The sequence below is a fragment of the Bactrocera latifrons genome, unplaced genomic scaffold (genome assembly GCF_001853355.1).
Source record: "Bactrocera latifrons isolate USDA-ARS-PBARC rearing strain unplaced genomic scaffold, ASM185335v1 scaffold_929, whole genome shotgun sequence".
NCBI classification, from domain to species: domain Eukaryota; kingdom Metazoa; phylum Arthropoda; class Insecta; order Diptera; family Tephritidae; genus Bactrocera; species Bactrocera latifrons.
In genome coordinates this window covers 16,816-31,296 of record NW_017537633.1, presented here as the reverse complement: position 1 = coordinate 31,296, position 14,481 = coordinate 16,816, and the positions used below count along the sequence as shown (strand labels likewise).

Genomic DNA, 14,481 nt, shown 5'->3' with positions numbered 1-14,481 from the left:
TATCACTTTATCATGCGAGAGTATAAAATGTTCGGTGACACCCGAACTTAGCCCTTCCTTACTTGTTTATGTTAGCTCTGGTGAGAGAGCGCGAAAAAGGAATTAAAAAAGGTGCACCCGTTTATATTATATGTAAATATGCACTTTTAAATATGTTTCGCAATATGTAAATATGATATATGGTATATGTATTAAAATCGGTGATATAGATATGCGCATATGTATGTATGTTTGTTGTTTTGTTTCTGTTTTTATTTTTTTAGTTTATGTTTTCAAATATTTCTTTCTCAATTTTCGTATGCAGTCCAGATTATTACTTTATTAAGCATAAGGGGTACTGCCCGAAATTTGTCATATATATTTGAATTTTTGATTTCTTGGAATTGGACCAAAGTAAGTATATATGTATTTATTTAAGGATATATACGAGTACATACATGTATGTGAACATGTGATTATATAGAATATATGTATTTGATTAAGATGCGATACAGCCGTAAAAATTAAACCAGTTTCGGTATTGATTATCGCTAAGTTTTAACTAGAAAAACCGTACTATACATACATATACCTGCGCCCAAAAAATAAGGTGACATTTGAATTTAAACTGCGCGCGTCGAAGGATTTGAAGAATTATTTCTTTTTTTAGGTTGGTAGTACTGTCACTCACATTTATGCCAAATTTCATGTGAAAGTATTCATTAGTGTCGTTTTGTGAGCTGCTGAAAGTGAGTTTTTCGTTTCTTGCGATGTCGAAATTTGTTGAGCAAAGAATTTGCATCAAATGATCATTTCACCAAAAACTCAACCCATATCGTTCCGCAACCACCGTATTAACCTGATCTGGTGCCGTGCGACTTCTGGCTGTTCATCAAACTCAAAAGACCGCTCCGGGGACACTGTTTTTATATGATAGAGGAGATTCAAGCCGCAGCGAAGATGGAACTGAAGGCCATCCCGGAAACTGACTACAACCAGTGTTTCGAAGATTGGAAAATCCGTTGGCATAATGTACTACATCTAGTGGAGATTACTTTGAAGGGGATAAAGCGATTTGGCAGAATAAATAAAGAATTTTTGAAATAAATACCTTATTTTTTGGGCACAGTTTACTAAATATTAGGTTGTCAAAAAAGTCTTGCGGTATTTTCGCAAGTTGGCGCTGAGAGCGCGTAGTTCTAGTTTTACTGAATTTTCAATTGTTCATAAACTTTTTTTTGACGACTCATGCCCAGTTCTTGACCGATGCGACGGTTGCTACTATGCCGGTTTCTTTCGACCAATTCAGCGATTTTATCGCAATTTTCGACGACAGGCCGTCCGGAGCGTGGCGCATCTTCGACAACCTCTACACCAGAACGAAAACGTTGAAGCCATCGTTGTACGGTGGAAATGGAAACTGTATCCGGTTCATAAACTGCACAAATTTTATTGGCAGCTTGAGATGCATTTTTGCCTTTATCGTAGCAGTACTGTAAAATATGCCGGATTTTCTTTTTATTTTGCTCCATGTTTGCGAGGCTATAACTCACGAACGACTCAAAAGAAACGACAATGAATCAAACACGTGTAAGCGCGTGAAATGAGCTTTCCAAAAAGGTATAGCATGATGACCCGATGCGACGAATAAAACTAGAACTACGCGCTAGTTAACGACATAGCCTCGCTCCGGGTCACACACACACATTCACATACATGTTATCTTTTAATATACGCCCCGAGCGAACTATGTAAACCGATGATTGACATGCACTATCAGTCGAACAATAGAAATGGACTATTATTACAATACCAACCAAACATACATTATCTAGAAATGCATTCTCAACATATAAACGACAAACATCCGGCAATGGAATAATCCACTGCGATAACCACCTCCGCATCTCTTCTACTTGTATAACAAACAAGTGAAAGCAAGATAACGGATATTGAATTACAACAAAGAAGTTTCAAGCAGATAACAGCAGCCGCATTTCAGTTCTTAAGAATATCAATAAAGACACGCATTTCGGCGTACAAATAACGGAATAATGGAAACGATATTAACTCGCTCTCAGCGCCAACTAGCGAAAACACCGCAAGACTTTTTTTGACAACCTAATAGAATATAGGATGGATGGAGTCATGTGTAGAAGTTCACGCAAGTGAAGAAAGTTTTCTGATCGCCATTCACTTGGGAGTGGCCAGAAACGATTCTTTTACATACGACTCAAGCAGCTCACGACTTCCGGTCCTTGACCAAGTATCTTCTGGGTAGCCTAAGGACATCCGTTTGAAGGCGAGCTAAAGTGAGAAGGCGAAACATTCCCTGCATAGGGTTGTGCGCTGGGTTTGGGACCCGCCACTTAAAAAAACACTCTAATGACAACGCAACAACAGCCTCGGATGAGAGACACCACTTTGATATTGCAAGACTACAGATAGCAAAAATCCAATAAAGAAATATACAAGGGCACGAGAGCACCCATTGCAGAATCTAGTGATATATAAACGGCTGAGTCGGTCAGTTTATTGTTAATGACTATTGTGCAGGGCTATTGTGAATTGGCGCACAAATTTTTATAATTTAAATAGAAATTATAAAATCTATTTAAAATTTACTTTCCTCAACTATTTAACGTAAAATTGTTTATAAAAGTAAAATGACAGCTAGCACAGGGTTGCAATTATTTTTTTACGTGTCATTGCACGAGAATAAAAATGGGTTTTGGTCTGACATATTTTGCAGCCATTGCAAATAATTTTCTGCGTGTGTTTGTTGTTGTGTCGGTGCATCAAGAGGAAATATCTACAATTTGTGCACCGTGCAGGGGTTCTTTAACGAAGCATCAAACAAACGGTCCTCGCACTTGCGGCCTAGCTCTCACGTCACTGTTGACAGTCATTACTTTGAATAATTTCGTCTATCTTGGAACCAGTATTGGCAGCACCAAAACTATCAACCTGCTACCTAACAGCAGCTACTTCGAACGAAGTAGGTAATTGAGAAGTAAGGTTCTCTATGGTCATGGACACGGCCCTCCTCGTCGTACCAGTTGTTCTTTTGCATTTTCCAATGGTTTCGGTTGCAGTTGTACATAAGAAGCTTGAAATGTCGTCCCACACTTTCCTTATACCGATTGTTCCTAGACATTCATCCACCGGGGTGAATGATAGTACTCGGCGACGGAATCTCTCTTCCATAATACGAAACTTGCGCCCCTTTATATGGTCACTGTAGTAAATGCCACAAGGACCTACTCGCCTCAGTCCTTATCGCTTCCATTGCATTTCTTGGATGGCGTTGATGTCAGCCTTCACTTTTACGAGGACATCAACCAGCTGGGCAGCGGCACCTTCCCAATTAAGGGACCGGACATTCCAGGTGCATGCCCTCAAATCGTAGTCCTTATTCCGTTTGCCATGGTCGTCATCAAAAGGGGGGTCTCTCATCCGAGGCTGATTGCTTCCTTTCATTGGGGGTGTTTTTTACGTGGCGGGTCCCAAACCCAGCGCACAACCCTATGTAGGGAATATTTCGCCTTCTCACTGTAGCTTGCCTTCAAACGGATGTTCTTAGTCTGGCCAGAGAATCCTTGGTCAAAAACTGGAAGTCGGGAACTGGTAGAGCCATGTGTAGAAGAATCGTTTCTGGGCACTTCCAAATGCATGGCGATCAGAAAACCTTCGTCACTTGCGTGAACTTCTGCGCATGACATCATTTTCCAAGCGAGACGAATTTGCAGACAGAAAAAGAGAGAGGCCGAAATACGTGCATATGAAGAGCTTGACAAGCTAGCCGACAGGGAGAATACTCGAAAATTTTACGAAGAGACGACTAAGAGAAGTTTTAAAGACCGGAGCATATCCTTGTAGAACGCCCAGAGGTGATCAAGTGACTAATGTCCAGAGTGTACTGAAATAATGGAATGAATACTTCTCCAGCGCGCTGATAGCAGTTATTTTTTGAGGTGGTAAACCCGATTTTCCAAACCAAGATGATGGAGCACCCGGTTTATTGCCCGACCATGAGGAAGTTCAAATGGCAATTACCAGTTTGGATTCAAACACGACAGCGAAGAACTTATACGGAGTATACATCAGCTTCTTTGCAAAATATGGTCGACATGCTCAACGAACGGAATTTAAATGTGTTCTGCGCAATCCACAAAAAGGGAGACCTCACAATCTGCGCCAACTATAGTGGGATAAGTTTAGTCAAGGTTCTATCGAGCGTATTGTGGGAAATATTAAAGCTCACCGTCAACAAACTGATTGGACCTTATCAGTGTGGCTTTAGACCTGGCAAATGAACAACCGTCCAGATATTCATCATGCGAAAAATCTCGGAAAAGACCCGTGAAAGGAGAATCGACACACACCACCTCTTTGTCGATTTCAAAGCTGCTTTCTACAGCACGAAAAGCAGCTGCCTTTAAGCCGCGATGTCTGAAATTGGTATCCCCGCAAAACGAGTATGGCTGCGTAAACTGACGTTGAGCAACTCCAAAAGCTCCATCAGGATCGGGAGGGATCTCTCCGAGCCATTCGATACAAAACAGGGTTTCAGATACTGCTACTCCTGTGAGTGTAACTCTTCAACCAACTTCTGGAGAAAATAATTCGACAGCAGAACTAAACGGTTTTTAGTAAACCACGATCTCTCGTTTTCACTAAGATAAGTTACATTACGTTATACAAAGTGACAAACATCCGAAAATTATAATTAAGTTCCTGGGATAATGTATTTTACTAAGTTACGAATGTTGGAAAAGGCTTACGGTGACTCAGTTTTATCAAAAACACAAGCCAACGAGTGGTGCCTTTAAAGATTTTTTCGTGTTTACCAACTTGAAATTGTCGACAAAATAAATTTTGATGAATAATTAAATATTTTGCGTTTTGACGCAATGTATATAGTATAAAGTAATCCGGAAGTTCCACAGTCTTTTTATTTTTTGGTTATCCTCATTCAGCGATTCAACTCATTTTTAACATACGGGCATATTGTCATAAGAAAAGGATTTGCTCAGAATTTCCATAACATATCTCACATATTGACCAATATTTTCGATACAGTGTTCTCTGTAGTAATTGAGATCCACATAATATTTGCGTATGTGTTGAATCAGGTAGATCTTCGAAAACGTATCAGTCATAGTTGAGTAGATTTGGTTGCTGACTCTGCATTATAGTCCGTTTGTACGTTTAATGGATCATCTAATGTATATACTCGTACTCGTTCAAGCGTCTCAACAATGGCCATAACTTCTAGTTAATGTGATGGATAGTTTGCTTCGGCTGCGTTGCATCGTCTGCTGTGTAGTGTACCGGCTTCCTATTGTCACCTTCGAATGGAAGCATCACTCGATAACCCTACAGAAATGGCATCGGTATGCATTTCGTGACGTTTTGTTTGATTGAATAAAACTAGTAGTGGTTGATTAGAAAGCGCTCGTTTTAATATCTCGAAAGTCATAGCATTTTCGTCTGTTCATTTAAAAGTTTGCCCTTTCACTTTCTAAAGAGTCAATGCATTCCGTTTTCTCTTGACCTAGAACTATACAATCTTGGCTAATAACTTGTCCTCACATTAACTGCGTTTAATGCTTGGGTATCGGCACATGTTCTGTCAACTCCATTCGCCATCTTCACGATTACAATTGGAACTGCATTAGGTGATAAACTTTGTCGTATGATATTGTTTAAATGAGTTAAGCATCCACCCACTCTACCCGGAAAAACTAATGGAACACTCTAATGCTGCCCACCAAATCACCACCAAAACACGACACCTGGGGACACATTGGATTTCACCACAGTAGACGTCAACTATCAAAAGGACACTCATTAACTTTTGTTACATGGTAATGCTGAGCTCAGGCTACTACCGGGGTCACAGCTGGCGGTAGGTTAGCTGCGAATAGTAATACGCAGCCCCCGAGGAGGACTTGGCTCAAAACGCTTCACGCTCCCAATGAACCTCCCGAGAAGAGGCGAGAAGATGCCGCCTTAAAATAAGCGTCCACAACCCTTACCGGGGTTGCACCGAGGGAGAACCTACCCAAGAGGGGGAGGCAACAAAGCGACGAGGGAACAGAAGACGACAAAAAACCTTGGGGAAGAACCCACCAGAATTGAGACCAGTAAAATTCTGAATATGGTGTACTGGAAAACCGATACGGATCAGATTGACAAAGGGCTGAGGAGGGCAGTATTCTGTCAGTAGATAGGAGTGACATCTTACCGAAATCGCAGGCAGGCTATTATTGCTCTCACCTCCGTCTCCTTAAAACCATGGCAAGTCTTCAAGTACGTTCAATACACGTCGTGCCCGAACCTGGTTCTGAACATAAGCTCCCATGAGGACTTGTGTCAATCCTCGCGTGGCCTCTCTGCTTGCACCACGGGGTGCATTAAGGGCGACTGTTATAACGTGCGGAGATAGCGGCTTGAAGCGGAGACCCACTAGAACAAAATGAACTTACCTCAACAACAACAAAAAACCCAACAGATAGAAAAACAGAACAAGGATGGTCAAGAAGAGGAATACGCGACAGTCTTCCGTAGAAGCACTAGGGTCCTCAGATCCCCCGTACTCATCGCCACTCCAAAACAGCCAGACAAAAATGGAGAAAAGACAGCCTCAACGGAGACTCCGGCCACATAAGCAGCAGCGGAAAAACAAGGAGAAGGGAAGAGCACCCCAGCTGCCACTAAAGAAGGAGCTCAAAACAAAAAAAATGTACGGTATATAAGAACTACAGAAACAGATGAAGATTCTTTAAGCCAACATGCATAGATGCAAGGCCGCTGACGCACTACTCTCGAAAATGGTGATGGAGAACGACTACGAGATAATGATCATAAGCAAGCAATACAAAAAGAAAGAGAGAGGTACATGGCTAGAAGATAACAGCTCAACCGCCGCTATATGGTTACCACCAGGGAGCAACGAAATCACTGTAGACAAAGGGAACGCCAATGGTTTCGTCTGGGCCAAATGCGACATTTTTATAGTAATTAGCTGTTACCTGACACCAAGCGATAACATGCAGGAATTCCAAGAAAAGCTCGACAATATTGAGGACACAGCCAGGTCTATAGGAGGTCAACTAATTATCGCCGGAGAAATAAATTCCAAAGCCGTAGAGTGGGTTATGCCAAACACGGACTCGAGAGGAAAGCGTATTCTAGAAATGGCTGCGCGCTTAAGTGAAAAATAAAATGCTACGTAGTATTATTAACTAGCCAACGTCCTCCAATTGAAAAATCAAATAAATCGAGTATCGTCAAATTAACGGAATAATGATAACAGTGGACTGGACGATGTAGACATGTGTGTGATGATTACCATTCATTGTTTTACATGTGGCTCAAGCAGGTCACGACTTTTGGTCTTAGTGAGACCAAGTATTCTCTGAGTAGCTTGAAGGCGAACGATCTCAGGGTTCTGCGATTGGTTTGCGACACGCCACGTAAAAAACGCTCCCCAAAGAATTATTTTCGCAATATTTTTTTATTGGTTGAATCTGCTTTTTCTTTCAAAATCCTAACAATAAGTTATAAAATCTTAAATCTATTTAAAAACTAGAAAAACCTAAGCAAGTAACTGAGCTGTTTTGGTGATACGTTGTTCTTTAGTACGCAGGCATATCTTTTCTTTTAAGGCGTGTTTAATCGGTTTATCCAAAGGGTTTGGGTGATCTCGGAGTTCAGATATATATTTAATTTTACTGCCCTCTATTTCTTTCTTTGCCATAGGAATACCAAGATATTTATGGATACTTTCATTACGTATGTACCAAATTTGAATGGAACCATTGTATAAATATTATGTCAGTATTAGTTGCACAGGTCGTATCTCACAATAAAGTGCAATACATCCAAATCGGTTTTATGACCGCATTATATAAAAGCGCTTTGTGGTCTAGCTAAGTTTGGAGTTTTTACTTAATTTTCTTCTTTTATTTTTCTCCACTTAAGCCTTCTATTTATGTACGTGAATACCAAGATACGTTACTTCATTCTCTTGGGGTATTAAAATATTGTTCAGTTTTACTGTCGGGCTCATTTTTGGTGTAAGCGAAAATATAACATGTTTTCACTTTTGTTCATTCACATTTATACGCTAGTTGGCTAGCCATTCTTTGACAGAACTCAAGTTCTCCACTAATATTTTTGATGATATAATGTGGCATTTGTTACGGCTCACTAAATCTATGTCATTTGCAAAAGTTGAGATCAATATGTTTTTAGCGGTTTGAAGATCCGCTATATATATTATGTATAGAGTTGGGAGTAAAACACTGCCCTGTGATACACAAGCCCTTATTAATGAAGACGGCTGTGTTAAGTCTTTCCCAGGCTTATCTATCAAGATAACTTGCGACTTTTTCCGTGAAATTGGATATTATCCAAGACTCAGATTTACATTGAAGAGCAGAAAGAGCACCTCTATAGCAATATTTTGGGTTTATGCCCCGGTGACTTTTTTGGGTTAAGTTCTTTTATTATTATAATAATTTCAGAAGGTAAAGTCTTAAAAGACTCGGGTGACTCGTTAGTTCTGTTGGGTACGCTGGACAGCTTAAAGTTGTTCTTTGGGCAATTAGGTTGAAATACCTTTTCGAGGTGATTTGCAAAATTATTAGCATCTTCCTCGTCGCTTCGATCCCAATTTCCACCCAAGTCTTGTATAGGTATGTTGGAGTCAATTGGTGGCTTCATGGACTTTTGGGCTTTCCAAAGGGAATTTAGTTTGCTTGAATTTGGACACAATTCCTTTACATAGCTTTTGTTTGGTGTTGCTAAGACAGCTGCATTAGTTGTTATATTATTGAGTTCTTTTATGCATTCGTCAATATTTCTTCCTGTACTTATTTTGTACTCAATATTAATGTGGCTACTGACGAATTTTTTATATTTTATCCAGTTCTCCTTTTATCAGATGTTAGACCCACTTTTGGTTCAGCAAATATGGGTTGTTTACATATCTTTATTAGTACAGGAGAGTGATCAGGTGATAGGTTAGCATATGTATCAACTGTTATTTGCGATTTAACAACTTTTTTGATTACAGCAAAATCAAATTTTCCGGTATTTTATTACGATCACTAGGCCAATATGTCAGCTTACCAGGAGATATTATGTCAAGGTTATTGTGTCCCTTTATAATAGTGTGATACATTAGTCGTGATCCCCAATACGTGTGATTTGCATTGTAATCTCCACCTGCTAGAAATCTATGACCCAGTGTTGCAAAAAAGGCTTTAGATTGGTTTTCTGTAATTTTAAATCGAGGTATATGGCCGTCTGGTTTAAGTCCCCGCAGCGATTTTTCATTGATATTGATGTAGCTTGTACCTACGCTGTAGCATGAGATTCTGATGCGTGGTGATTTAATCGTTTTTTAACAAACACTGCAGTTCCACCATGTGCCTTTCCATCTTTGTAACATAGAGTCTGAAACCAGGTACAGAGAAATTGTTTTTATTCGCAAGATGAGTTTCTGACAATAGCATTACATCAATATTATTTTCATCTAGAAATCTTGTAATTTCCAATTCATGTTGGTTAACCCCGTTAGCATTCCATAAACAAATGTTCAATACGCTAATTTTTTACTTAAAAAGTTTGCAACATTTAGTTATGTGCATTGATTATCTCTTAAATTGTATTTTGCATTGTAGATATAAATTGTGTCATCATTGGGTAAGGTTGAAAATCATTGTTTCAACGCTACCATATTGTTGGTTTTGGGACAATTCATTTCAATATTTTCATTAGGAGAAATATTTAACATTTGGTTACGAGGTACTTGAATTCCGACAGACAGTTTTGATTTTAAGTCTTTATATAACATATAGTTTGTAGTGTGATTTCCTCCACAATTTCTACATTTTTTATTTAAATTCTCTTTACATTTGGATGTGGGATATAAATCACAACACACTGCGCAGACACTGCGTAAGGTACAGTATGATTTCGTTTTTCTTTGGTTGATTAGAATTTGGCATCCGTTTTATTTTAAACATTGGTTGTGATACCTTATTTGTGTTAAAAATATTTACTACTGATTATATCGTTGGAGTCTACCGAAGACTCTATCCATTTTATAACAACAACTAGGCTTTTAGAGCTCTTTAGTTGGTACGAGTAGTAATTATTATTATTATTTGATACAAATTTTACGACATCCATGAAACTTTTTTCAGTGTTTGTTTGAATTTTTGTTTTATCTCTGTTAACTTTTTTCAAGGACACAATGTAAAAATTGTTTGTGCCTATTTTATTGCTTATTTTGGAAACAAGCGCACTTGAGCTACGCTCACGCAAATAGATTAGATTTTCACGACTGTGGTCAAATGGCAAATCTTTTTATTGCGTGCATTGTATTTAATATAACTAATTTGTGAGCACTGATTTTTATTTGATTATTTGTTTTTAATATATTATTATAGTTTATTTACTTTTTGCAAAATCAGAATACACGGAGCGAATATAAAAACATGTACACCATGAACACTTTTTTTATGATATCACAAAAAAATTACCAACAACCTCGGAAGAGAAACTCTTTTTTTGATGACGACCGCAGCAAACGCATTACGACCATCTATTTAAAGGCATGTATCTGGAATGTCCGGTCCCTTAATTTGGAAGATGCCGCTGCCTAGTTGGTTATCAGCTCGTCGTTGTTTTTGGTCAAAAGTGATCTCGTGCGGCAACACAAAATAATTACTAGTTATGTTATCGTTTTCTAAAGGCGCTTTTTGTAACTGTGCATATACAGTCACTCACATTGAAAGTCGGGCAAGCGCAAAACAAAATTTTTACTTATAATAAAATTGTAATGCAAAAATATATTCAACTCGATCTTTTTTTATTTTATTAAAAAAAAAGTCTTACTGTTAAAAAACAACAAAATTATATATTCCAAGTAACATAAAACTTAACGCATGTAACAAAACTGCACTATGGATGGAAGAGGTAAAGTGTGGCGTAAAGTAAATCAAGAACTTGATGCCAAAAATTTAAGGAAAACAGTGAAGCACGGTGGTGGCTCAGTAATGGTCTGAGGGTGTATAGCAGCTTCAGGAGTTGGAAATTTACATTTTATAGATGACATAATGAGCAAATATGTATATTTGGCGATTTTGAAGAATAATTTGAAAGAGAGCGTGCAATTACTTGGTATTGAAAACAACTTTCAGTTTTATCAGGACAACGACCCAAAACAGTCGGCGTTGATGTAAGAAGTTGGTTGTTGTATAACTGCCCAAAAGTAATCAAAACTCCTGCACAAAGTCCGGACCTCAATGTAATTGAACATTTGTGGGACGAATTAGGACGCAGGATGCAAAACAGGATGTGCACATCGAAGGACCAGTTGAAGAATGCTTTACAAGAGGATTGGAAGAAGCTTAGTCCGAATGTTTGCAAAAATCTGGTTGAATCAATGCCGAAAAGACTGCAAGCAGTAGAAAATCAAAAGGGTGGAGCCACAAAATATTAAAAATTATTTTTTTGTATGTAAATTTTTAAATATTTATGTCTTTTACGTCTTGCCCGACTTTCAATGTAAGGCCAAAATATGGCCTTAGCACAGTTTTTATTACATGCGTTAAGTTTTATGTTTCTTTGAATATATAATATTGTTGTTTTTTAACAGTAAGACTTTTTTAATAAAATAAAAGAAGGTCGAGTTGAATATCTTTTTTCATTACAATTTTATTATAAGTAGAAATTTTGTTTTGCGTTTGCCCGACTTCCAATGTGAGTGACTGTACCTACATCTTTGATCTTTGGTGTACAGAAAAGGATACGAATGCAGAAGAATAAAAAATATCCATGGTACTATCTTCCAGCAACAGTATACATATAAAATTCTAATTCACGGTGCGCAGGTGATAGAACTCGCTTTGCTGTAAAATAGAGAGCTCTGAGAGGCAGTTGTGAAGTCCAACAATACAGAAATGAAGAAGTGCCGGCTGTAAGAATCTCGGAAAATGTCTCGCATATTGGCAAAATAAATGTTTTCATTAAATTTAAAATTCATTAAAATTTTACTTTTATAATTAAAATAAATGTATCTTATTTATGATTAAAAGAGCTAAAGAACCTCATTTGTTTATATTGCTTGTGAAAAGATAAGTTAAATATAGTACACTGGAAGTATTTTTTCACACCATTAACATTTAAGCCTCACTACGATGCTATGGGAGCTACAGGATATAGTCGTCCGTTTTAGCCAATTTAAAAACAAAATGTTTTCTCGATTTTTCTGGAAAATTTCATAACGATATCTCAAGGGAAAATATTTATGGCCGCGCCTCCGTACAAGTCCAATAACTATACACTGTTCCAAATCATCAGCTCGTCGTTGTTTTTGGTCAAAAGTGATCTCGTGCGGCAACAACTTTGCACAGAGATGTCAAATTTATATTCGCGTCCTTTGAAGGTTAGGGCTAACTAAAAGTCATATGGATTTGTTTCTAGTAGCGCCATCTACATTTTTGCCAGATCGCCAAAATAGAATATGTAGAAATAGAAGTTTCCAACGATTTTTGTTTTTTATAAAAAAATTAAGAAAAGGTTATACAAATAACAATTTTTAATCTTAAGGCATTGAAATATATCAACTGAATACTATAAAACGTCGAAAAAAAAGTATACATAAGTATATATACTTACATTTGCTCCTTCTTGAAATTGAGTTAACATTACAATTACACGAACATTATACTGCAAAATCATACGCCAAAAATCTATAGTGGTTTCAGGTTTGGGACCCTGTGAAGCGATGTATTCTTTCTTTATTTTATAACCCTATAAATATTCAAATTCTAAACCTTAGCATAAAATCTGATTAACGCATTTACTTACGTCAATAAAAGACGCATTAATATAGTCGGAACCTTCGTCATCAACATCCAATAAAACTCGATTTTTATCATCTGAAATTAGACATGCTGATTATAATTCAAATATAAATTAAGCTTGTTTTCCAATACCGTAAACAAGAATTACAAGTACAAATCAATTTGTGTATACGTATATCACACTTTTTGTAGTTGAAACAGTAGTATTGTGAACATAAAATACCTTTCAGACTGGAAATGGATGCGATACAAAATAATTATATTAAAAATTAGATCAAAATAGGCTGCTCGGAAGAATTATGATTTTAGCCGTCATATAAACATAACCAGGATTTTCGAACATCCGGTTGACTTTACTCCATATGATTGGTTATTGTGTGGTGAGGTACTTTAATGGCATAATAATAGTTAATGGCTAAAATCGGGTCGATACTAGCTCAACTCCCATATACTACCTATAATGAGTTTCGTTTTTCAAATTTTATGCCGAATATATCTATATATATAAAAATTAATGCCATTTTTCGTTGTGACTTTATAACTCAAGAACGGGCTCACCTATCCAAACCAAATTTTTAGGCTTTGTCTGGACTATTCAGTAGATGGTTTGTGTTTTGAAATTTTAAGAATCGGATACCAGGGTCTCGAAAAATAGGCCAAACGTGGACCTATATTGTTTGTACAATATGGGCAGCAAATGGAAGCTGTTGATGATTTCTATAGTATAGAGTATTTTTGATCCAGCTCCGTGACTAGGGTCTCGAGATATCGGCCAAAATATTTCAAAAATTTTACCACACATATGTATGTTACATTTTTTTTTTATTTAACTCGTACCTACTTGGAAAGCTGAAAAGCGCTCAAGGTATGGTGAAATTATTTTTAAAAACAAACCAAAAACCCRTTTGTTTGGTCAGATTCGTCCCACTTAGCCAGCGGATTATACGTTTTCATATTAACATACATCAATAATAGTTTAATCATWTACTAAACGATTTGTTACCTACTTAGCTACGCTCTTTCGCTCTCAAAATTTATGAACTTTCGTCTTAACTAGCATACTTATTATTCCCACCATGTAGGTATGTATGTAGCAGGCAGATCGACAAACAAAGTAGGCTTTGAAAAGTTAGTTATTATAGTTTTTTCTTAATTTTTTCTATTGAAGTTTGTGTGAATTTGTGAAAAAATAAAGTTAAATAAGTTTTGAACTGTTGAAGTGAATTACACGAATGTATGTGTTTCCTTATTTGAAAAAACATATGGTGTACCACTATTAATGTAGGCATTTTTTTAAATTTAATTTATTCTTTTTTAATTGAAAGAGAAATGCCACGACCCACACGAGGAAATATAGGTCGGCGAACGCGTCGTGCAAATGCTACGGCATTACAAAGGCGATCACAGACTCCAGATGAACGAGCACAAGCTAATGCATCGCAGCGTGAACGTAATGCACGAAATGGATCTGTTGTACCTGAAATTATGCGTGCTGCTTTTAATTAAAACAGTCGGATTAATTACAGTATGTACGGATATATTGGAATAATGGACGCAATATGTCCACATTGTGATGCGGCTAAATTTCCAGGCGAAACGCCCGGAATGTGTTGTG

General features: G+C 37.4%; 1 protein-coding gene across 1 annotated transcript in view; it reads right to left on the bottom strand.

Moving 5' to 3' along the window:
* Nucleotides 1-12,941, bottom strand: part of LOC108977622 (receptor-type tyrosine-protein phosphatase epsilon-like) — a gene marked incomplete at its 5' end in the record, with an annotated part of 19,598 nt that extends 6,657 nt beyond the window's left edge. Inside the window, 2 exon segments of the mRNA XM_018947391.1 lie at nucleotides 12,679-12,813; nucleotides 12,871-12,941. Of these exon segments, the coding sequence (XP_018802936.1) occupies nucleotides 12,679-12,813; nucleotides 12,871-12,941 (206 nt within the window).
* Nucleotides 12,942-14,481: the final 1,540 nt, after the last annotated feature.